Below are 24,842 nucleotides of genomic sequence, written 5' to 3' on the forward strand. Positions count from 1 at the left end.
CTGGAGTTCCAAAAGAAGTGTCCCCATTTTCCACCTGTGGCCAGGAAGGAAAACCACATTCCACAGCTGCTTCTGGAGGTACGAGCAATGCTGAAGAAGGGCGAGATGAGCTCGTCCCAAAGAGGCTCTGGGGCTCCAGAGTATACTCGCGGTACTTCCTCGTCCGAAAGAAGACCGGCGGCTGGCCGGATGTGTATAAGCGACAGATTGAAGCACATACTGGACTGTTTGCAGATGGGATTTGACCCCAATAACTAAACGGGACCGTGCAAATTTAGGAAAAGCCCGGATTTGAAAAAGGCAAAGTGCAGCAGTGAAACACGTGTCATCCAAAAGGGCCAATTAACGTACAAATCATCCAATAAAATATTTTCATACACTGGATTGGAATCTTTTATTTATCCCAATTGGGAACAGCACAAGCTACACGGAACTATTGGCGCAGAGGAAGGTGTAAGCAAAAACAAAAAACGTTTCTACTTTTCACTAACGGAGTGGAGGAGCTCATGGTCTCTGTTTGCATACACCTATGCGACAAATCAAGGATAACAAAATCAAACCTAAAATGTATTAATCTCTAATAATCAAATAGATCTGAGGAAAGATATTGGTTGCGAGAGTACAAATCAAAGGATATCACCAAAAATGTCCTCAAATCCAATCATAAATGGAAGAGGTTCTCTGTCTGGTGCTGTGCACAGAATATCAACCCTCTACGGATTACGGCCCCTCAAGTGCTGCCGTACTTCCTGTCGCTGGCCAAGGCGGGGCTGGCACATGCATGCATCCATCTTCATCTGGTGGCTAGTACCCGCTACACCAGAACTCCGGGGCGGTTGTCGCACCGCCTGGTGAAGGAGTTCATGAAAGGACTGTTCCACTCCAGCCCCGGCGTGGGAGCTCAACGTGGTGCTGACCAGGCTCATGGGCCCTCCACTCAAGCCTTTGCATTCGGCGCCGCTGAAGTTCCTCTGGTGGAAGACAGCGTTTTTTGTGGCCATCACCTCGGCACGACGAGTGGGAGAGATCCAGGCCCTCTCCTGTAAACCTCCATACCCACTATTCCACGAGACAAGGGTAGTGCTGAGGACGCACCCCTCCTTCATGCCCAAGGTGCCGTCTGACTTCCATCTCAATGAGCCCTTGGTGTTACCCGTTTTCTTCCCATTGCCTTCGTCGCCGGCTGAGCGGACTTTGCACTCGCTGGATGTAGCTAGAGCGCTGAAGTTCTACGTGGACCGCACAAAGAGTTTTCGGAAGACATCACGGCTGTTAACTTTTGGCGCTGCGAACCAAGGGAAGGCCCTCTCCAAGGCTTCCATTTCCAGATGGCTCTAGGGCTGCATCATGTACTGTCACCGGTTGGCAAACCGACCGTTGCCCGGCCATCTGAGAGCCCATTCAACCAGAGCGATCGCTGCTACTACGGCGTCCCTGTCTGGTGTGCCCCTGCTGGACATCTGCAGGGCTGTTACGTGGAGGTTGACGCACACCTTCACGAGATTCTACTGCATCGACCGTGATTCCAGGGAGGAGTCCAGAGTCGGCCAGGCCATTCTGCGCAACCTGTTTGCTTGAAGGTGAGCCTGGTGAGGAGGTAAGAGATGCTTAATGTTGAGTTGCTGAAATGCTTAATGTTGAGCCTTGCCACATCCCGTGGTTGTGCACGTGTGTACTGCTATGTATTCTTGTATACATGAGCATGTGAATCCATGCCAGACCCCATGCTGGAGAAGGAAGAAGTTACTTACCTGTAACTGTTGTTCTCCAGCATGGGTCTGGCATGGATTCACATGTGAACCCTCCCTCCTACCCCTCTGCGGTTCTTCTCTTGGTCCTACTGCCACTTTACGTGCTACCAAATCTGAAGATGGCTGCCAGAGGAGGGGCTTAGGTAGAGGGCAGTCATTGGCTGGGGGCAGTATGACCCAGATACCAGTGATTGGTTATTAGTAGAAAGACAGTTCAGAAACAAAACTGAAACTGATTTTGTTCTTTTACTGAGGATTCCCAGCCTGACGGGGAATATTCATGAGCATGTGAATCCATACCAGACCCATGCTGGAGAACAACAGTTACAGGTAAGTAACTTGTTCCATCTAATACAAAGCAGTTTGTAGAGGGAATCTCTATTGGGAGAAAAGTGAATGAAACCTCTGGTAAAAGGAAAGGGAGAAAGACTGCAGTGGAGCAACAAGAAAAGGAAGGAAAAAGCAGTCTAAAATAACTCATTTTCCAATGGATTGTGTCCTCCCACGTATTCCTCATCTTATGATAATCGTTTCCCAGCTTCAGCTGCTTTGGAAAAAAAATTTCACCAGGGGGCGCTGTGTTCGGAGTAGATGTCCCTCGAGGGCTGCCGTCGGGCGTCGACGTCATCGACTGTATAAAGGGCTCGAGCAGCGCCCGTTACTTCAGTTCCGTTTTCCCGAAGCAACTGCTTCGTGTCACGAACGGCACATCTAAAATATCTTCGACGATTTCTTCGTCTTTGACTCCCTCCACACCCAAGACAGGGTTAAAAAAATGTCTGACGTGTGGCAGGAAGATGTCTTACCGACCCCCATCGGAATTGCTTCTGGTGCCTCTGCCCAGACCATCGCGTTGATGAGTGCTGGTCCTGTCAGGCCATGTCAAATAAGGCTCTTAGGGAACGCAAAGGTAAGCTGGCGGTGGGGGAGGACAAGTATAAGTCTTCGAAAAGACAAAAGGATTAGGACGAATCAGTTAGAAAATCTCGTCACGAGTCGAGGTCAAAATCGTAAAGTCGCTCGAGGAAGTCTTCTTCGTCTTCGATGAAAAAGTCTAGAAAGCAATGTTGGTATTCTTCCTCCTTGTCCTCTTCAGAGAGGAGAGTAACTTACCCTTCAAAACACGATTCCTCAAGAAAATGGGAGGCCTTCAGGGCTTCAATGTTACAAAATATTCGAGAAAGCAGCCCAGGCCCCCTCGAAGTTGCCACGTGGTGTTCATGCCTCTACTCACTCGAAGTGACAGATCCAAACACGCACGGGTTGAAAAAGAGATTAGTATCTTCGAGGGAAAGTTCCCCGACACCTCACTCTAAATCTAAGCCTCCGGTGCACAAATCGGGGGGAAAAGGAATCTGCGTCGACGTCGAAGGCAAAACTTGACTCGACATTGTCGACGGCCATAGCGTTGAAACCGATTACAAAGATGGCGTCCACACCTGCCTTCTTCGACCGCATCGCAACCTCCTTCGACACAGTCAAAGGCAGCGTCTAACCTTATCGACGCCTTGAACAGGGCCTTCTCTAATACCAAGGCCCAAGTCGACGCCATTTTCTACGCCTAGACAAGTTCCACCTTCTTTGCCTGAAAAGGCTTTTCACCCTCAATCTAGGCAGGAATTCTTTACATCCATGTCTTCTATATATGATGAACATTCCTCTGAAGAGGACGTCACTCCAGCTGGAGTTAGATTTGGGGCCAGAGAGGTCCCTGAAGAACTGGTGGACCCACAATCAAAAATAACAGACTTGTATGATTGTCTGCAAAATGCCAGTGGCTTGGACACTTCACCTGAAGTGGATTTTGAGAGGCCAGACCCTACAGATCATGCTGATCCCAGTTATAGAAATCATATGGGAAGAGTCATCGATTTTATGGGATGGAAAGCAGCTTCCCCGTATTTTGACCAGAATGACATGACTGATATCCTGAGTGAGGGTCCCTTAAAAGATCCTGTTTTACCATATCATAAAGCCTTACAAAAAAGGGTAATGGTAAATTGGAATAATCTCGATTCGATTGCAGCAGTAAATAAAAAAACTGGTACCAAAATATAGACCAGCCTTATCAGACCCAGAGTATTTATCCAAGCAGCCCTCTCCTGAAAGCCTTGTAGTTCAAGCTGCAACTTCCACTAGGCAATCAGCTTATCCATCAATACCACCAGATAGGGACGATAAAAAAAGTTGATGCTTGGGCCCGGAAAGCCTTTACTTCGGGCAGCATGGCCCTGAAATCAATTAATGTCACTTGTACATTAGCAAGATTTACTTTTACCCTGTGGGACTGCATGTCTTCAGCGGCTGAACGCATCCGGAATGTGTGGAACAGGATGGTTTCCTGGCTATAGTGAAGGATGGTAAAGAGGCTATGGAGGAATGCCTTCAGTCAGGATTGGACATTGTGGATAGTATAAGCAGGTCCATGGCTTCTAGCACGGTGTTGTGCAGATTCGCGTGGCTAAGAAAATCTGGATTTGCACCTGATGTGTAGTCTAGACTACTTAATATACCTTTTGACGGCTTGAGGTTGTTTGGCAGCAAGGCAGGTGAGAGCCTGGAGAATCTGCAGACCAAGAAAGCGGCAGAAAAATCACTCGGCAGCCCCCCCCCCCCCCCCCCCCCCGACGCCATACCAACCCCACGGAAACACCTAAACACATACCATGAAAAGTTCAAACCTTTGGTAGTTGGAACTTTTCATGGTGTGTTTTTTAGGTCTTTTGGTGGGGTTGGTAATTTTTATTCAGACATTTCGTCTGAAACTGTTTTATTGTGCTCGAATTGAAGGACGGTCTGCAGGTCACTACTATGAGAGGATAATATCCCTGTGCTTTTTCTTTATGCATAGGCCTGTGCACAAATATTTCTTTAATATACCCATTGTAATTCTTGAAGGACTTGGTCATACGATATTCTCCTGTGCATTGCATGAAGTAGAATGGGACTAGAGTTGGGTTTTGGCACAGCTGTCACCACCAGGTGAACCGGCGTATAGCTGCATTTTTAAGTCCCTCATTCTAAAATGCTGCTCTTGTTGGCCATAACACTTCTAGTGACTTATTTACATGCTTTGTGCAGTTTTTACAAAAAGACAAAATGAAGCCTCGGGTGAATCAGGGCTTTCTATGGAAAATTAGTGATTTACGCATCAACTTGTCAATTCAGCTTCCAGTTTTCTTCCGCCTCTCCTCATCTCATAAAATTAAGGCGGGAGGGAGATTCCATAGACTGTGCCGTAAAAGGGCCCTGAGCCACTACATTCCTAGGTCTGGCAAATACAGGATGGATGGACAACTGTTGCATTTTGACATTCATCCAAAGGAGTGGCTGTGCACAAGCAGACCCTCTCTAGATGGATTGTCACATCAGGCCGTACAGTTTATTAAAGGTCCCATTAGACCACCTGCAGGGGGAGGGGTGGGGCTGGGTTCCTTAGTTTACACACTCAACTGAACATAAATGCTCTCGCCCCATGGTGATGGGTGACGTTATATTTAACAGTGCTTTCTGTAAAATGGTGCATGTCCCCATAAGCACACTTCATATTTTGTGCAATGCTGCCCAAAGGTCAGCCATGTACAGTGAAGCTTTTATTTACCTTTTACTGCAAACAGTCTGTTTGCAGTAAATGTCAAATGTTTCACACATCACCAAACTCACTAGCACAGTTGAATACCATGCAAATGGTACTCTACCTTCAAAAAATCTCCTCATCAATGCGAGTGGGCTAGTAGGTTTTGTGTCACCCCCGTGTATGCATCTGGTTATCCTTTAAGTACGTACACAGGAGATGGTGGAACATTCGTCAAGGAGCCACGCAGGTGCTCATTTAAATCAATTCAGGAAATCTGCATGCAGGGTACGCAGTTTCGCTTTGCTTAGGTTTTTGAAGCCTGTGATGCATGGACTGCAGGGCTCTAGTGAAGCCTGTGATGCAACACATTATTTGTTAAGCAGGTTGCTTTACTTTTGTTGCTTCCAGTGCCACTCCATTGTAATTTGTTATGCATTGCTGGAAGAGGTAGTAGTATCAATTTAGAAGAAAAAGGTACATACTTTATGGTAACAATGCTTATGTTGTCACCTCTGCAAATTCTTTATCGACCATCCTGCTCCCCGAGTTGCCTAGGTCCACCTGTGGTGTAACGTATTCAAATAACGAATGCAGTGGGCAATGCCCCCAATTTTGGAGGCGTCATTTTCACTGGGAGTGATATGGCACCCAAGTTGCACTGCAGGTGTCACTGGTATCACCTGGCCCTCTGCGAGCACGATTTGTAAGTTTACAAAGTCCCAATCTGCAGATGGCACAATGTATCCAACAGGACTAATTGCTAAACTGATTAGTCTTCATCAGTGAGCAATTCTATGTCAAGACCGGAGGCTCACATTATGCTTCTCCTTCTTTATTTGAATACGTAAAGAAAGCTCAGCAGCAAGGTATTTATTATGCACTTTCTATACCAAACAACTCATATTAAAGGTGCACTAAAAGGTACATATAACAGAACACACTAATGTGCATCTAGAGTCCATGACATCTAAAAAAAACAGCAAAACCTAATTTCCCATGATGCTCCTAAAGGTCATCCAGTGCCCATATGCATGTGATACTAGTCCTCCAATAGGCATGCAGGAGCTCCCATAAACAGTCCTGTACAAGAAATAACTTCCTCTTTCTTTGCTTCTCACAGCATGAGATAAGTTCATTTCTTATTCAGAACTGTTTATTCAATATTTGTAATATGACTTCATTGTTTATACTCCTTTTATAAATGAGAATCGTTTGATTGTTATTATGATATGTTTTCCGTAATGCTTTAGGGCTCTCATTCTTGTCAGCCGCTCTCATTGTTTACCGATGCCAGCTTCTTCCGGCTGGCGTCGGAGTCAACCTGTAAACAAACGTTTTCGTCCATGTCATTCTTTATTAACTTGCGGCGTCCCTTTCACTGCTGCAGCGGGTCCGCCGTGTCTCTGCCTTCCTCCCCGGAGTAGTCCAGCGCAGCCACTAGCAGGGCACCGTGCGCCCGCTAGCCTCCAGGGGGAGCTTCTGCTCTCCCTGGTCCTTTTCTCCAGGCTCCGGCGCGCTCGTGAGCATTTCTGCCCGCGGAATAGCGGTAAATGGGAACGCCGGAGCTGTCAATTACAATTTCTCTTCTGTCAGCATAACAAAATAAAAAAATAAAAAAACAAACAGAAGTCCTTGGATATACCTGCTCTCAGCAGCATAAACAAGGTCCAGGATCAGGGAAAAGAACAGGAGTGAAATACTCCAATAAAAAAAAAGAAGCAGGAAATATATATGAAATTATTACCTGATCTGACTTAATAGTACAACAACTGGGCTTTGAGAGAAGGCGATCAGGGAGCCCAGTAGAAAGAAAAAAAAGAGAGAAGTAAGGTGCTTAATCATCATGGCAGCACAGTATGCCCCTCAATCAAACCAGGCATGGTCGGAATGTGAGGAGGATTCATGCTATATTGACGAAGTGGCTATGGAGAAAAGCCTTCAAAAGGTATTCGCATCCACGGTTGAAAACGGCATCAAAAAGGTTGTAACAGGCATGCTCCCGCCAATACAGCAGCGCCGAGAGAACATGGAGGAGCGCATGCGAGGGGCATCTATGACAAGGGGGAAAAAGACCCAGAAGAGAAAGCAACCTTACTCAAGGTGGGTGTAGTCTGGCTCGCAAGAGCTCTCTAACACCCCCGACCCCCCCGCTCCAATCGATTCCTGCCACTGCTGCCGTATCTGATGCCTTCTCCAGGCTGAAACAAGCCTTTATGAGTAGGAAGGTAAACCCCTTCCTTTGAAAGACCCTCTATCCCAGAGGAGAAAAACAGGGTTGTTAGACCCTCAAGCCCGGAGGGAGCTGGACAGGGCATAGAAGATGAACAAAGTACAAGATTGTATGATGATGATGATGATGATGATGTATCACACTCTTTTTCAGATGAAGATATTCAGATCTGGGGTTCAAAACCCTCAACCTCGGGGATTGCGTCAACCCCCATCCCCAGGGGAAACACCGGGGAACAGCCACCTACTAAGGGGATGTTCGCTCCCAAAGATTGAATACATTCCAGGTCCACCGACTGGGAACCATCAGCCAGAACAACCGACTATATTTTTAACGGGCTGCTTAAGCCCCTCTACAAAGAGATCAGGGCGAGACTTCGGGCAGAATGTCCATGTCCAGCACCTTCCACCAAACCCAAACGTGACCTATACTCACACCAACTCATAATCCCCGCCTTTAACAGAGCCAAAGCAGGAGGCTCTAGTTTTGAAGTGCTTGCACCTAAATCATGGAATGCACTCCCGCTTAGACTTAAGAAAGAATCTTCTCTCAAGGCCTTCAGAAAGGCCTTGAAGACCATTCTTTTTAAGTAGACCATACTCTCTCAGCTGCTATGCCTTATAACCTTACCTTACTGTTTATCTACTTACCTTACTATGTACCGTATAACTATCGCCTTATTGTATAACATGTATGCCAACCAACAATGTACCCAACACGTAACTGCTTGTATGTAACAACTACACTGTAACTTAACACCAAGACTTTCTCCTATCTAACCAGCACCTAAGCAAATATTCTTTGCTTAGGGCTGTTGTGCGCTTTATAAATGGAAATAAATAAATGATGCCGGAACTGGATTGAAAGATGATCACGTTCTTGGGAAAACACGTGAAAGATACTAGGAAAGGCATCGACCGGGCCTGGAAGTCCTGTCAGGAGAAGCTGCTGGACGTCACTGGTCCTCTCGCAAAAATGTTAGACCTGCCGGAAGAAGCCTCCAGCTCTTCAGACCCAATTGACCCAGTGATTCCCTCCGGTTGGGCTCAGAGAGCCAACTACCTACTGAGAAATGTGAGCTGCGCTATCTCCACCGAGCGAAGGAAGGGCATACTCTTCAAAATAGACTCGAAGTTAAAAGAATTAGCAAACGCGGTGTCTGGCGCTGCCGCTCAAGGCCTAGTCTTTGGCGATCCTTTTATGAAAGAAATGTCTAAGTTTGTAGGTACCTTTACCGCATTGGACAAAGCACAGGCCTCCAAGAGGGTTTTCGCATGAAAAATGTTCTCCAGGGCCGGTCGAGGTCGCTCTTCCGGCCGTTATTCCTTCGACAGAAGACCTCAATATCACAGGTGGCAACAAAATGCCTGGCAAGAGCGCACCAATACCTTATTTCCCTTAAGAAGACGAGGCAGAGGTTGCTACTGGAAGAGAGGACCTAACAATGGAGCCCAGCAACCCTCAAGTCAGTCTACTAATAGCAGCGCCTGCGCCGCTTAAACCCATTGTGTGGAGGCTAGCGCTCTTTACAAGTGCTTGGGACATTTTGTCAGGGGACGCATGGGTCAGGGACGCAGCGCGTGGTCTCCGACTAGAATTTTTTTACGCAGCCCTTTCAGGCCAGTCCTCCTGCCCCCAAAATGATGTCAGAAATAGATCGGAGAGCGCTAGACAGCGAAATTCACAGCCTATATCGGTAGCGGGCGATTCGCCCCTGCTCGACTCGGGGCGGCTTCTTCAGCCCAATTTTCCTGGTGCGCAGGAAGGAGAAGATGAGGCCCGTGATAAATCTGAGAGCGCTCAACGATTTTATAATTTATCGTCACTTCAAGATGGAAGGCATCCACATGCTCGGGGATCTTCTGAGACCAAACGACTGGCTCAAGCTCCTGGACCTCAAGGATGCCTATCTCGCGGTGCCTATTCATCAGGCACAAGTAAGTTATCTGAGATTCTCTTGGGAACACCAAGATTGGGAATTCATGAGTTTACCCTTACGGCTCTCTTCAGCACCCTGGGCGTTTACCAAGCTGTTGAGACCGGTGGTAGCTCATATAAGAGAACAAGGCGTCCGACTGATAGTTTACCTGGACGACATTATTCTCGTGGCTCAATCTCAGGAGCTATTGCAGGAACAGGTCAAGCTAGCCATAGATTTGCTTCACAGTCTCGGCTTCCTCATCAATTGGGAGAAGTCAGTTCTTTGTCCTTCCAGGAATCTGGATTTCTAGGGTTCGTAGTGGACACCCAAAATTCGCAGCTCCGTCTTCCAGCTGCCAAAATACATTCAACCAAAAGGGAGATTCGCAGACTCCTACAAAAGGACCTACTCTCTCTGCGGGAGCTAGCAAGAGTAATAGGCCTTCAATCCTAGTCTATCCAAGCAATATTTCCAGGACCCCTTCATTACCGAGAACTGCAAAGATTGAAGGGTCATCACCTGAGGCGCAGCCTCTCTTATTCTCAATGCCTGACACTGTCTCCCCAGGCGAGAACAGAGCTAAATTGGTGGCTCACGCACATGGAGGCTTGGAACAGCAGGGCCATCTTCGGTTCCATCCCAGATATCATCGAATCGGACGCCAGTCGCTCCGGTTGGGGAGCAAGATGTGGCACAGTGGCCACAGGAGGGACTTGGTCTACACAGGAGTTGGAGATGCACATAAACTGTCTAGAGCTCCTTGCGGGATCATTCGCAGTTCGCTCCTTTGCCTGGAACAAAGTGAGCTGCTGTATCTTACTAAAAATGGACAACGTATCCGCTGTAAAATACATAAATCATCTGGGTGGTACCAAGTCCCGTCCGCTAGCAGAACTAGCCAAAGACTTTTGGCATTTCTGCCTAGATCACTGGATTTCCGTCGCAGCGGAATATCTTCCGGGTCTCAAGAATGTGATAGCGGATTGGCACTCTCGCCATTACGTCGATTCCAGAGACTAGAGACTCAGCAGGAATATTTTTCTCTGCCTGCAACAGATCTGGGGTCCAATGACCAAAGATCTTTTTGCATCTTGTCTCAACACTCAGCTTCCAGTGTTCTACAGCTGGAGACCCGACCCAGTTATTCTGGAACTTTCTACGGATTCTCCAATCCTTCTACCCCAGTCTCCAGATCTTCTATTGAATCCGTGGAAACAAGCTCACCCCCTGCTCCTCTCCGGGTCCCTGACTCTAGCGGGTTGCAGGATTTCAGGGCGAGATGGAGGACTCCGGGCATGTCCCTCAAGGCAATCCATCTCATTGAGGAGAGCTGGGCCCCTGCTACCCTCAAGCAGTATTCCAACTCCTGGAACGCGTGGAGGGTCTTTTGTCAAGACCAGGATTTTCATCCAGTTTCAGCACCTTTAGAGGAAATTCTCAATTTCTTAGCCTCTTTAGTAGAAAGACGTCTTGCATACAGAACAGTGAACGCTTATTGATCAGCGATTTCTGCAGGCCACAATCTCATACAAGGGGCCCCAGCTGGGGAGCATCATCTCGTTTGCAGATTGCTAAAAGGCGTCCGGCTTACGGTGCCGCCTCCGTCCCATTATAACAAGCTATGGGACGTTAATAAAGTGCTCACTCTTTTCCTCTCGTGGCCGCCTAACGAAGAGCTATCACGTACGGTGTTCTCTGGCATGCTTATTACTTTGCTTTGCCTAGTTTCCTGTAGGAGAGTTTCAGACGTCAGAGCTCTAGACCTAGCGGCAGGTCTTTTTCTCCTGACGGTATCGTTATTCACATACGGAGAAGAACTAAGTGCGACTTGAAAGTGATTTCTTACCCAGCTCTCAGAGAACAACCCAAGCTATGCTTAGTTCAGTGTTTTAAGGCCTATGAAGAAGTAACAGCTCCCCTCAGGACCACGCCTGACGGTCAGCTTCTCATAGCTATTCGCAGACCCCCCATAAAGCAGTTTCAGCCCCTACTTTGGCACGCTGGGTGCGCTGGACTCTAGCTCAAGCGGGGATAGATGCACTCCAATTCGGAGGCCACTCTGTTAGGTGAGCCATGGCCTCTAAAGCTTTCCAAGTTGGCGTCCATTTAGAGGACATCATGAGGATGGCTGATGGTGCAGGCGAGTCGATATTCAAAGAGTTCTACCTGAAACCAGTAGAACAGCCTGCTTCATTTGTGTTAAGTAAGCTTTGAAAGAACATAATGTGAGCCTCCGGTCTTGACATAGAATAAAGATTTTCCATAACAACTTACTAGAAAGTCTTAATTCTATTAAAGACACGGAGGCAAGCATTATCCCACCCAGCGAAGGAAAAGCGCGACGCGTGCCGCTTAAGAATGATTCTAAGCATTGCAATAAGCCGTTTATCGAAAATGCATGCATAGTTTTACACTAATACAATGCTTTTCTCTCCCACCCCGCAAAGGGAACTAGGGTTATCATACGCATGAAGTAATTATATTCTGCCTCTTTTCTTGACAGCGTCTACAGACCAGTCCGTCTGATCCGCAGTTCAATGCCTCCTTTTCTGGTTGACCGCAGCTCGGATTCTTCACACTGAAGGACTGCCCAGTTCACAGCCTCTAAAGAGGAAGTTATTTCTTGTTCTGGACTGTTTATGGGAGCTCTGCATGCCTATTGGAGGACTAGTATCACATGCATATGGACACTGGATAACTTTTAGGAGCATCATGGGAAATGAAGTTTTGCTGTTTTTTTGAGATGTTATGGACTCTAGATGCACATTAGTGTTCTGTTATGTAGTTTTTAATGTACCTTTAATATGAGTTGTTTGGTATAGAAAGTGCATAAACAATACCTTGCTGCTGAGCTTTCTTTATGTATTCAAATAAAGAAAGAGAAGCATAATGCTCGCCTCTGTGGCTTTAATAGAATTAAGACTTTCTAGTAAGTTATTATGGAAAATCTTTATTGAACTTTGTAATAATAATCTCTCCCTCGCCAAACGTTTGAATTCTCTGTTTAGCCCGCACGTAGTCTTAGGGAATGCCACAATGTATTCCAAACAGAAATACAATCTTAAACATGGCTGTTTTTCCAACATATTCGTTATTGCTAATTCATACTGGCAGTTGTAGTTTTCCAGCTATTTTCTCGTAAATGGTTTTTTCTAGCTTCTCGCTATTTGTTTACATTGCAGATGCAGATCTAGGACGTTGTCTTGCAGCAGATGGCCATTATCTTTACACTACTAACTCAGTCGGTAGGGGAATAAGCAAACTGGGATCTGGACTACATGGCACCTTACGGTAAGTTACAAGGTTTGCCAGCAAATCATATAGGCTTTTTATGCGTTTTCAGCATGTCTTTAAATGTATTGCTTACAACTCTATTTTTTTCTTAAAGAAAATCATTAAAGTATTGTCTTAGCTAGTATTTGATTCACCCCGTCTCCCAAGCAGGGGCGGACCGGGAGCCAAAAGAGGCCCTGGAAATAATTTTCTGAGTGGCCCCATACTACACATTTTCAAGTACAATCCTTTTCCCATGGCACAATTTGGAAATGCCACACAAGAGGCCCAGGGTGCAGAGGCCTACCAGGAAATCTGCAGCGTTCCCTATAGGGAAGTCCACCCCGTCTCCCAAGACATTTGTGGCCGGTGGTCTGTGTAAGGTTTCATCCTGAAAGTGTCCCAGCATGCGCTGAGTCACGTTTGTAAACATTTGAACACATGAAGCAAATTACCGCCTTAACTTTGAACATAATGAAAGGTTACTGTGACAATGTGCCTGGTGGAAAAACAGTTAAGATTATCCCGTGGACCGGACTGCTGCCGCAGTGCAAGGAGGTCATCTAAGGTTCAGAATACAACTTGTATCGCTCTTGTTTGACTGTCAGTGTGTTTTCTTTCACCCCCTTTATAAAATGCAGCAACACAACTTGTGTTGGATTTAAATCTAAAGACCGTGTCACTCAGTGGTCAGGCGCATGGCATTTAGGTTCTTTGCATTATGCATCAAGTTTACAATGAACCATGTCCGGCTTAGTATTACCTTTCAGGCCCTCAATCCACTCCATGAAGATTAAATATGTTACTGCAGGCATGCGGACAAACACTGAGCCTCTTTGTTTTATTTCTGCTTTTTTTCTCTACAATGTTCAATGCCCCAATACATTATGTAGAGAAGAAATGGCATATTCCATTGCAATGCATTTTGGCAGGTAGACCTTTTTTTTTATAGGTGCCACAGCAAAACTAACAAGTACCTGCTAAAATGAACCAATGAAATGGACATTGGAATATCAAATAGTAACTGTCTGGAGTCCATCACTACATGCTCTTCTGATTTATGCGATGTATGGAATTTGTGTTCAATAAAAAACAAGGCTCTTTAGGGCTGGTCTGCTAGGCGACACCTTTTATAATTGCTTCAATTCTTTGTCTGCTTGATATTTGTCGACTTATGTGAATTATCTTCCCTGTCGCGTCTCGGAGGAATATGGCTGTGAAAAGCCAAAGAACCGCTCAAAATGATCATGGGAACAAATACTCATGGAGACCTGCGCCAAGTGCATCATCAAAATTTAATGACAAATTGCAGTGTGCCCTTACGATGACACGTGTTTCGGCAGCTCGCCTTTATCAAATCGGGGCACATTTCTCTATATTGACCACATTTCATATTTCACACAAATAACCATTGTTGTGTGTATACACATTAATATTTGCACGATTGATACAAATTTAACATGTAGTTGGTTTGCAAGGTTTCCATTCAATATAGAGAAATTCGCCCCGATTTGATGAAGGCGAGCTGCTGAAACACGTGTCATTGGACAGGCAACTGCAATTTGTCATTAAATTTTGATGATGCACTTGGCGCAGGTCTCCATGAGTATTTGTTCCCATGATCGTATGGAAGAAGGAGACACCAGGATGAGGATATTGGCAAGGGGATGTGCCAAGGTCACACAGGAGCTTGGAACTCATAAACTAATTTAACATGCACACCAACACCCAGGTTATGCAAGATATCAAGATTATAACAATTCTACGAAAATTAATATAGGGTTAAGTACTTTGAAGCTCCTTTTAATTACACTGAAGCTCAGCAGGCTATTTACCTAACATTTATTTTACAGTTACTCTCTGTGGTAAGTCCACATACTGGACAGACATTGACCGGGATAACCACTTTCAGTGGTATTATATAAGGCAACTTAATAACCATGCTCTCAAGCACACATAACTCAAACTGAGTTGGCAGCTGTGCCCATGGAACCTTCCAGACGAACAGGAGCACAAAGCAATAGTAAAAAAAGGTGGTAAACTTAATGCATGATATGTTACTGGATATTTGTATAGTGGCTACTGCCATTGTTATGGCCTCAGAACGATGTGGGTCAGGCTATAGTCTAAACCAGGTAGCAGTAAGAGCATTAATGGAACAATGGATCCTTGCGCTGATCTTGTTACGTTGTCAATTGTGCGTCCTGCTGACTGTTCCAGGGTTCCTGAGGGACAATGCTCCAAGTCCTGTGTGGTGAGATGTAGGAAAGAGGTTGGGAACCCTGTGTGTTTTGGCGCCAGATTTTAATCAATGTCACCTGTTAAGGTAGTGCATCTGGCACAAGCAAAATGAGCCTTACTAATTCGTTAGTAGTGTTGGTTTTATTAGCATGAAGTTGCTACTGTTTTTAGAGCACATACAGTGCCAATCACATGGAAAAAGCAGGTGCATATTTCGACTAGCAGGTCTTTATCAAGGCTGTGATGTTGTGCCATAGTGACCTTGCTAAATCGGTGTTGTGGTGGGTGGCGGGTTGCCGTGAGTCGTGACAAAGAACATTGTCAGGTTACATGAGGGCATACATATTCCATTTGAGTAGTATAGTGACAAAGTAAGTAAGATGTGATGGATACATGCATGTCAATTGAGAGAATAATGCATGTTAGTCGACAATTAGAAGGGCACAGTTGATGATGGGCCGGAGGTGCACCAAGGGACGAGAAGAAAAGGTGATGGAGAAGAGTGGGATGCTTAGAATTGGTAAAGCTCAATAGTAGAAGGAATTAGGAGGAAGTTCTTACTGGTGGATTGATGAAGTAATGTTTTTGGTTAAGGAGGCTGGATAGCAACAACAGAGGGAGAGAAGATGATATTAATATGGTAATGGGGGAGATAGTTCCTAGATTTGGGGGGGGGGGGGGGTTGAGACGGCGCGGTTGAGGTCGGCTGATAAACAAACTGGGATCTGGACTACGTGGCACCTTACGGTAAGTCACAAGGTTTACCAACAAATCATATATGCTTTTTATGCGTTTTCAGCATGCATTTAAATGTATTGCTTACAACTCTATTTTTTTCTTCGAGAAAATCATTAAAGTATTGTCTTAGCCAGTATTTGATTCACCACGTCTCCCAAGCAGGGGCGGACTGGGAGCCAAAAGAGGCCCTGGAAATAATTTTCTAAGTAGTGCAGAGGCCTACTAGGAAATGTCCAGCACCTCTCTCCCACCTTTCTCCCAGGCAAGTTTCTTACATCCACAGTAAGACGGAAGCCCACATCCAAGCCTGCCTCTCTGCGGCATCTAACAACTTGGCCGAACTCTTTAAAATCTGCTAGGAGCTGGCCAATCCTGCTGCAGTCTCTACCTCTCCCGTCCCCTCCCAGACCCTCTGCTCGGCCCTGGCTTCTCTTTTCATCTCTAAAACTCAGGACATCCTGTCCTCTCCCTCTTCCTGTCCCCCCTCCTCCCTGCTCTTCCTCTGGCCCTTCTTCGACCACCTATCTCTGCCTTTCCCCTGTTCTCCCATGATGAGGTTTCTAGACCAGTCCGATCTATGAAAGTCTTGTCAAAACAGGTTCCCTCCTGTTCCTCCAAAACCATCAAGGACCACATTGCACATTGACAACCTGGCTCCTGCTTCAACTGACTTCTGCAACCACTCCTTTTCCACTGGAGTCTTCCATTCCCCCCTGAAGCACTCCCTTGTGCACCCTCCTCTTAAGAAACCCTCTGCTTACCCTTCCTACCCGGCTAACTATCGCCCAGTCTCCATCACTCCTTTTCTGGGAAAACTCCTGGAAAAGCTGGCCATCTCCCAGCTTAATCTTCACACTGAATCTGTTGGTTGTCTCCATGACCATCAGTCTGGCTTCAGAGCTGCCAAGAGCATGGAAACTGCTCTTCTGAACATCCGTGAAGACCTGCTCTCCAACCTTGATTCCAACACCCCCTGTATCCTTATCTTACTTGATCTCTCCTCTGCCTTTGACATGGTCTACCATTCCATCCTGCTCAACTGTCTCCGTGATAACCTGGATATCACAGGTCAGGCCCTGACTTGGCTGACTTCTTTCCTCTCCGATCGGCCCTTCCAGGTCCAACTTGGTTCCTTCCTTTCCTCTATCTTTATCTCTGCCTGTGGTGTTCCCCAGGGGTCTAACCTCTCTCCCTGGCTTTTCAACCAATACCTGGCATATCTTGCCCACCGCGTTGCAGCTCTCTGTCCCAACTTCCAGTGCTATGCAGATGACACTCAACTCATTTTCACGCTCCCTTCTGCCACCTCTTCTCTTTCTCTAATTTTTGACTGTCTGCTATCCAGGAGTGGTGTGCCACCAATGATCTCTGCCTTAATACCAGTAAGATCGAGATTCTCCTCATCGGCACACCTGCTCCCTCCTTTCTTGTCACTCTGGCTAGCCTCTCCTGGCCCTCTACCTGCTCCCACCTGTGCGGCTAAAAACCTCGGGGTCATCTTTGACTCCATACTCTCCTCACATCTCAGATGTCTCTAAGAAGTCACACTACCAGCTGCACCTCCTCAGAGGTATTCTTTCCTTCCTCTCCTTCCCCCAGAAGCTCACTGTCTCTAGAGCTCTTGCTCTCTTTAGGCTGGACTACTGCACCAGCCTCTTTCTAAATCTGCCTGCCTCTATTCTCCGCCCTCTGCAACTCATCCATAACAGGACTGCAAGACTTGTCCTTGGCCTCAAGCCCAGGCATCGTATCTCTCCAGCACTGAAATCTCTGCACTGGCTCCCTGTGGCAGTGAGGATTAAGTTAGTCAAAACCCTCTGCATTGTCCACACAAGGCCTTCTGGGGCCACAATACCTTCCACTCTCTCTTCCTAAATATCTTCCTTCTTGAGCCCTTCGCTCATCCGCCTCCAACTCCCTCAGGGTCAGTCGCTTCTCCAAGCAACGAGTTGGTCATAGAACTTTCTTCAGCTGGGGCCTCCCTCTGGAACAGCCTCCCTGCCTCTCTGAAACTTGAGGAGAACATCTCTGGTTCCGGAAGCACCTCAAGACCTTCCTCTTTGCATCTGCTTTCTCTCCTCCTCTTCCCTGCTGTGACTGAGCCTGAATCTTCACTGGTTACCTGGTTACCCTGAGATCTCGGGCCCAGGACCCCTCCCCACCAGTTGCACACCTGCACTGCCCCCCTGGTGACCCTTGCACTCGGGACTGTTTCTGTATCCCTACAGACCCCTCCCAGCACTTGACACCTGATGTCGGCACTTACCCTTGCACTTGCCACCAGCTGGCTGCAGTTTTATTATTTAGTGTCTTATTTATTTTACTGTTTATCCTATGCACTGCCCCCACCACTGCACTTGCGCGATCTTAATGTCACTGGCCTAGTAAGAGTGGTGTCTGTCTTCCCTCTCTTCCCCCTTCCTTATCTCGTCGCGTCTTGAAACACTTGTGTATAGGCACGTTATAAATGCCATATCATATATCAGTATTGTGCTAACCCAGCTTTGCGTACATTAAATAGATCAAGGGTCATAGTGGCAAAGGAATGGTTAATGATTTGGGTATTTCCATTGGTGGTAATACTTTATCATCCTATATTTGATGACTAGTGGTACTTTTCATTGGCCCTCTTGGACACCTTCCATCATAAACCATGTTGTGCTCCATGTATAAAATTACTGTGCATCTTGTTTTATTGAGATCAAGAGTAATTTGTTTTGAAGTGTGCATTTTAAAATGTTTCCCTGATGGTTGATACTGATGGATGTCTGTGATCATGCATAGTAAATGTTATCATGGCATCAAGTAAGCAATGTATATTATTTTAAAGAAGCTAATATTGGATTTGTCTGCAGAGGCTTTGTTTACTGTCGTAATGAGGAGCTGGAGCCAGGGTGGATTACATTCGGCAATGGTAGGCTTCTTCATCGACCTGTGTCCTTTGATACCAAGCCGCAATGCCTTTTCCAGATCCTTGACCAACATACCCTTCAGGTAAAAAGGCGTTGTTTCATTTTGTTTGTAGCTACAGGTAATTTCTGAATATACCATGATTGAAATTGTATTACTTTTGCTACTCCTTATTTTCAACAGTCATATTTGAACACTGCAGAAAATGCTTCAGTGTACATAAATATTCTGATGAATTTTATTGGAACGCCTGCTGTATTCTACCCTCCATTAAATATTTAAATGCCCGATACTATGGTAGACACTAGTCCAAACACCTGTACTGTAAACGTCCATGCTGTCATTGTTCTATTTGGAGAATCCTGCATTTCCTGGCACAGGCCAGAAGCTGCATATCATTTAAGGAACTGTAGCCTTATATTTTAAATGTGTTTTGTACCCAATCATTGCTCCTTAACTCACCTTTGACACCGTCAACCATGCCATCCTGCTCAACAGTCTACGTGATAACCTGGATATCACTGATCAGGCCCTGGTTTGGCTGACTTCTTCCCTCTCCGAACGACCCTCCTATGTCCAACTTGGGTCCTTCCTCTCTTCTATCTCCATCTCTACCTATGGTGTTCCCAAGGGGTCTAACCTCTCTCCCTGGCTGTTTAACCAATACCTGGCACTTCTTGGCCACCGCATTGCTGCTCTCTGCCCCAACTTTCTGTGCTATGCGGATGACACTAGGCTCATTTTCAGGCTCCCTTCAGCCACCTCTTCTCCTTCTCTCATCTCTGACTGTCTGTCTGCTATCCAGGAGTGGTGTTCCATCAATGATCTCTGCCTTGATGCCAGTAAGACTGAGATTCTCCTCATCTGCACACCAGCTCCCTCCTTTCCTGCCACTCTCCGGCCGGCTTCTATTGGCCCTCCTCCTGCTCCCACCTGTGTGGCTAAATACCTCGGGGTAATCTTCGACTCCACACTCTCCTTCTCTCCTCACATCTGTGATGTCTCTAAGAAGTCACACTACCAGCTGCGCCTCCTCAGAGGTATTCTTCCTTTCGCCTCCTTCCCCAGAAGCTCTGTCTCCAGAGCTCTGGTTCTGTCTAGGCTGGACTACTGCAACAGCCTCTTTCTAAATCTTACTGCCTCTACTCTCCGCCCTCTGCAACTCATCCAAAAAAGGACTGAGACTTGTTCGCAAGGCATTCTGAGACCTAGGGCCTCAATACCTTCAACTCTCACTTCTAAATATCTTCCTTCTCGATCCCTTTGCTCATCCGCCTCCAATTCCCTCAGGGTCAGTCGCTTCTCCAAGCAACGAGTTGGTTGTAAATATTTCTTCGGCTGGGGCCTCCCTGCCTCCCTGAAACTTGAGAACCATCTCTGGTTCCGGAAGCACCACAAGACATTCCTCTTTGCTTCTGCTTTCTCTCCTCCTCTCGCCTGTTGAACTCCTGGCTGAAACTGAAATTGCACTGGCCACCTGGCTATACTCTGTTCTCGGGCCACGTACCCTCCCTGCCAGTTGCACACCTGCACTGCCCCCGAAGGCCACCCCCTGCACTCAGGGGCTGTTTCTGTATCCTTACAGATCCTACCAGCACCTGATGTCTACACTTACCACCACTGGGCTGCACATATTTATTGTATTTCTTATTTTTTTTTTCTATTTTACTGTTATCCTAGGTATTGCACTGCCCCCTCCCTTCTCCCCTGACACTTTTCCCTCCCCCCTCCCCTGCACTTGTGCGATCTCAAGATCACTGGCCTAGTAAGATCGTTGTCTGTCTACACTGTGCCCCACCCTTGCCTTGTCGCGCCTTGAAACACTTGTGTTTTAAATGCCACATTATAGCCTATCACTAAGCACCTGCTTTTCCCGTGAAGAGACAGTAACCGGTTTTACTGTTTTTCAATAAAACCTAGAGGGAGTTATATTTTAGATTTCCTTCCTCGTGCTGTACTCTTGTCATGCTAAAATTATACATCTTTTCTTTTTCTTCAGAAAAGAAAAAGCATATTTTCAAATGTAATAGTTCCAGAAGTACCCCAATCCAGGCTTCTTTTGAATAGTATAGGCTTAGTGTTACAAGATCAGAGGACGATTTGCTCTCATTTCATTATTAAGAACAAATTCACGGTCAAAGACTTAAATTTATGATCTCAATCTATTCTTGACCTCAGAATGTTTTAATTTTTTAAACACTTTATATTGGAATGCCAATGAGACAACCATAAAGACAATCACATCATAACCTAGAAGGGCTTGTGGATGATGCAGAGTGTTTTGAACTTAATCCTTGCAGCCACTGTGAGCCAGTGCAGAGATTTCAGTCCTGGAGAGATATGATCCCCGGGCTTGAGGCCAAGGACAAGCCTTGCAGTCCTGTTCTGGATGAGTTGCAGAGGGCGGAGAGTAGAAGCAGGCAGATTTAGAAAGAGGCTGTTGCAATAATCAATCCAGAGAGATCCAGAGCTCTGGAGACAGTGAGCTTCTGGGGGAAGGAGAGAAAAGGAAGAATACCTCTAAGGAGGTGCAGCTGGTAGTGTGACTTCTTAGAGACATCAGAGATGGTGGGGGGGGGGGGAGAAAGAGTGTGGAGTCGAAGATGACCCTGAGGTTTTTAGCCTTGCAGGTGGGAGCAGGAAGAGTGCCAAGAGAGGCCTGCCAGAGGGTTGCAGGAAAGGAGGGAGTGAGCGTGCCGATGAGAATCTCAGTGTTACTGGTTTTAAGGCAGAGGACATTGGCGGCACACCACTCCTGGATAGCAGACAGACAGTCTGAGATTGAGATAAGGGACGGAGAAGAGGTGGCTGAAGGAAGCCTGGAAATGAGCTGTGTCGTCCGCATAGCACTGGAAGTTGGGGGAAGAGAGCGGCAATGCAGTGGGCAATAATGAAAATCGGTACTAAGGCAGGCCCGAACATAAAAGGCAAGGGTGCTGCCCCCTGCATAATTGTTCTCAGTACATTAATGTGATCTATAAAGGCCTGACTCTCTTCCTTTAACTTATGATTCAGCTGAGTTGGGCTCTGCTTTCCCTAAAAACACCCCTTTGGTGTATTTATCATGTGAAGTTTAGACCTTGTGTAGACAGTTGGCGTCTCCACAAGTAGCAATGAAGACTTCATCAATTTAGCCAAATTAAAAATGAAATGGCTAGGTGTTGGGAGAGATCATTTGTTACAAGCATGTTCATGCTTTGTGCACCTACAAATATGAATTCTGGTTTGGAAGGTATTGCATTCTAGTCACTGTGAACCTTTGAAGTACCTGGGGAAGGCGCCATGATCCACACGTTACCCCATGCTGAATCCTTGACTACATGAGTAGAATTGCATTAGTTGCTGACTGTACCTTCAAACCCCACACTGTAAAGTATGGGTTAAAAAATGTGCAGCTGCCCCCTCCCTTGGTGGGCTTTACAATAAGCACGGGTCCTGTTGGTATTTGAACATATCTCTCAACCTAATTCTGATGTGTGAAAATACTTGGCCATTTCTAATGATTTGTTAATGCCTGTAAATTCCAAAGCATTAGATTAGTGCTCTTCCTGCACCTTGTATGCTCATGTATGCACACATTACGTTCCCTTACTTGTAAGCAGAGCCCTACATACCTGCAGATTGCATTCCACAACTAATGTGTACAATTGCACTCAGGTCTGACCTGTTTAACCCCCCCACACTTCTTACGTATACAGACATGCCATTGCATGTTTTCTTTGTGCACACATTGCACCTAAATGCTTTTCATGTGTGCACATCGCTCAGACATTTGGTGTGAGAAAAACAGGTGCAACTTTTCCTCAAATTCAGACATGTGCACATCTCTCAATGTTAACACATGTATTTTATTAACACCTGGAATTTGCTGGTGTGCTCTAAATTCTGCTGCATGAAGATTGGGAAACGGACTCCTTCACTCCTGCTGTGGGCAGAAATCTCCATTTGGGAGGTCTGCAGATATGCAGCTACTGCCCCACCCCCCCCCCCACTCCCCTCTATGATTTGGTTCTGGCTCGAGAACACTTTAGCGCTCTGCCAAAGCTTAAGATAAATATTAGAAAAGAGCCTTGGTGCCAGTCAGCTTCTTTGTGATACAGCCCAAGTGCATCCTGTCGATAGCTCTGCTGTAGTGGTAGCCATTTTGTAGGAGAAAGTGGGGCTTTCTAGATTGTGTAGAGATTTGTGAATGATGGCTTAAATGAATCAATAGCTGCTTGGCAATTTGATTTTGTTACACTTTTGTGCTTCATTCCCTTGTTGGTTGTGTTATTTTACTAAAGCAGAGGTCTGCAATCTTGGCTCTCCAGTTGTGTTGGCCTAAAACTCCCAACAGCCGTTGTCAGTATAGTCAATGGTGAGGGATCATGGTAGTCAGTCATAAACATCTGAAGAGCCACAGTTTACAGACCCTTGTTCTAAAGCCTGCCCTGTATCTTGGGACAAAGATTTAAATGCATAAACCATGCAGCACCTCAATACCTATCCCAGAGATTCTCCAGATCACTCACAGAAAGACCTATTAGAACCCCATACACCAACTGACTTTCAGTACCTAAGGTCACTCAGCATAGGTGGTAGGCTCCAGCTTCCCCTTCATCACCGCAACCCTTTGGACCTCCCTTCCACCCAACCTAAGAGGGATCTCATCCCACTTAGCCTTCCGTAAAGAAATAAAAACACGACTGTTCATCTGAAATCTCCCAGTAGCGACCCAGAGGGCTCCAAACATGTTGAATTATCCTTCATGTATCACTGCTTCATATTCACATAACTTTGTCTTGTATATACTATGCCAAACATGTAAGATACACCAAACCTGCTACACCTCTTGTAACCAGTAGCAATGACGTTACCTGTAACTAAGTCATTCTCTTGTAACAGCGCCTCGATGCCCCTGGGCTGCCAGTGCGCTTTATAAATGCAAATAGATAAAATAAGAAATTTACATTAAGTCAGACTTCTTGGATTTGCCAATGCTTGCTTCTGTGGTAAGAGACATCTACTTTTTCATTTTAAAAAACAAAGGTGTGATTTGCATTTGTTATCCAGCAGATTATGCCAGCCTAGCTTGCTAAAACTGCGAGTTCACCTACCTGCTAACAGACTATGTTCTTCTTTTTTTTTTCTGGAATGTAGGTATGCCAAATTGTATCCATGCCCCCAAATCATTTTCATGTTGGTAGCACTATAACAACGGTTCATCTTTCTTCTGATGGGACTTACTTCTACTGGATCTGGTCTCCTGCAAGCTTAAATGAAAAAACTCCAAAGGGGCACTCTGTCTTCATGGATATCTTTGAAATAACTGTGAGTTACATTTTTGACAGATCGCTCCAGATTATTGATTCCCCAAACATGTTGAAGTATTTTGCAGTTTGCTGCCATGTATAAGAACATTAAATAAATGGCTGTAGTGTGATTTAATTGAATTTACTATTTCCCCAACTCGTCTGAGGTGATACTTGGAAACAAATGTTTAGGATTGCTGTTTATGTAACCGTTATGTTCGGCATTTTAATGTATACACATTTTTCTTAAATTGCTGAATGTTTAAGGGATTACGCTGTAAACCGGGAGATAACCTTATATGATATGATAGTTTATTTATATAGCACCTATACACAATATGTTTCAAAGCGCTTCAAGGCAAGGGAGGGAACAAGGGAAAACACAGTGACATTCTTAAAGGCCATGAACAGTAAGGATGTGAAATTAACTATCACACTCGGCCTGACGGCATTTCAGATAGTGCAAGAGCTAAGACATAGATAAGGAAGGGAGGTGAAGAGTGGGAAGGAAATGGAAACAGATGGGCGACTACTGTACTAGGCCTGACAACATTTCTGGTAGAGCCGGAGAAAAAGAAAAGGTGAGGGAGTGGGGTGCAGAAAGGGAGGGGAGGAACAAAACAAGCGACTGTTGTACTAGTCAAGGTAGGTGTGGGTCGGACCCTGGAGTGTGCGCTATGGTCAATCAAGGTAGGTGTGGGTTGGACCCTGAAGTGTGCGCTATGGTCAATCAAATATATGAAAAGGCCCGCTGCAGGATCACAGTCACAAGGGTGTACCCACAGACACCCTAGCAAATTGCAGTAAAAAGGTGAATGACTGGATTGCGCGCTCAGCTTAAAATTAACAGAAACTAGGGCATTCAAACAGTTAAAGTTCAGATTCAAAATTGCTATATTGCTGATTCTTT

At 45.9% G+C, this 24,842-nt stretch overlaps 1 protein-coding gene across 8 annotated transcripts in view; it reads left to right on the forward strand.

Moving 5' to 3' along the window:
- HECTD4 (HECT domain E3 ubiquitin protein ligase 4) overlaps positions 1-24,842 on the forward strand; it is a 4,298,785-nt gene that overhangs the window by 197,829 nt on the left and 4,076,114 nt on the right. For all 8 annotated transcript variants that reach the window (XM_069619495.1, XM_069619492.1, XM_069619493.1 and 5 more), the window contains exons 5-7: positions 12,662-12,770; positions 18,587-18,725; positions 23,781-23,951. In XM_069619495.1, the coding sequence (XP_069475596.1) occupies positions 12,662-12,770; positions 18,587-18,725; positions 23,781-23,951 (419 nt within the window). The remainder of the gene's footprint in view (positions 1-12,661; positions 12,771-18,586; positions 18,726-23,780; positions 23,952-24,842) is intronic.

The sequence above is a fragment of the Ambystoma mexicanum genome, chromosome 10 (assembly GCF_040938575.1).
Source record: "Ambystoma mexicanum isolate Mex_15411 chromosome 10, UKY_AmexF1_1, whole genome shotgun sequence".
Taxonomy (NCBI): domain Eukaryota; kingdom Metazoa; phylum Chordata; class Amphibia; order Caudata; family Ambystomatidae; genus Ambystoma; species Ambystoma mexicanum.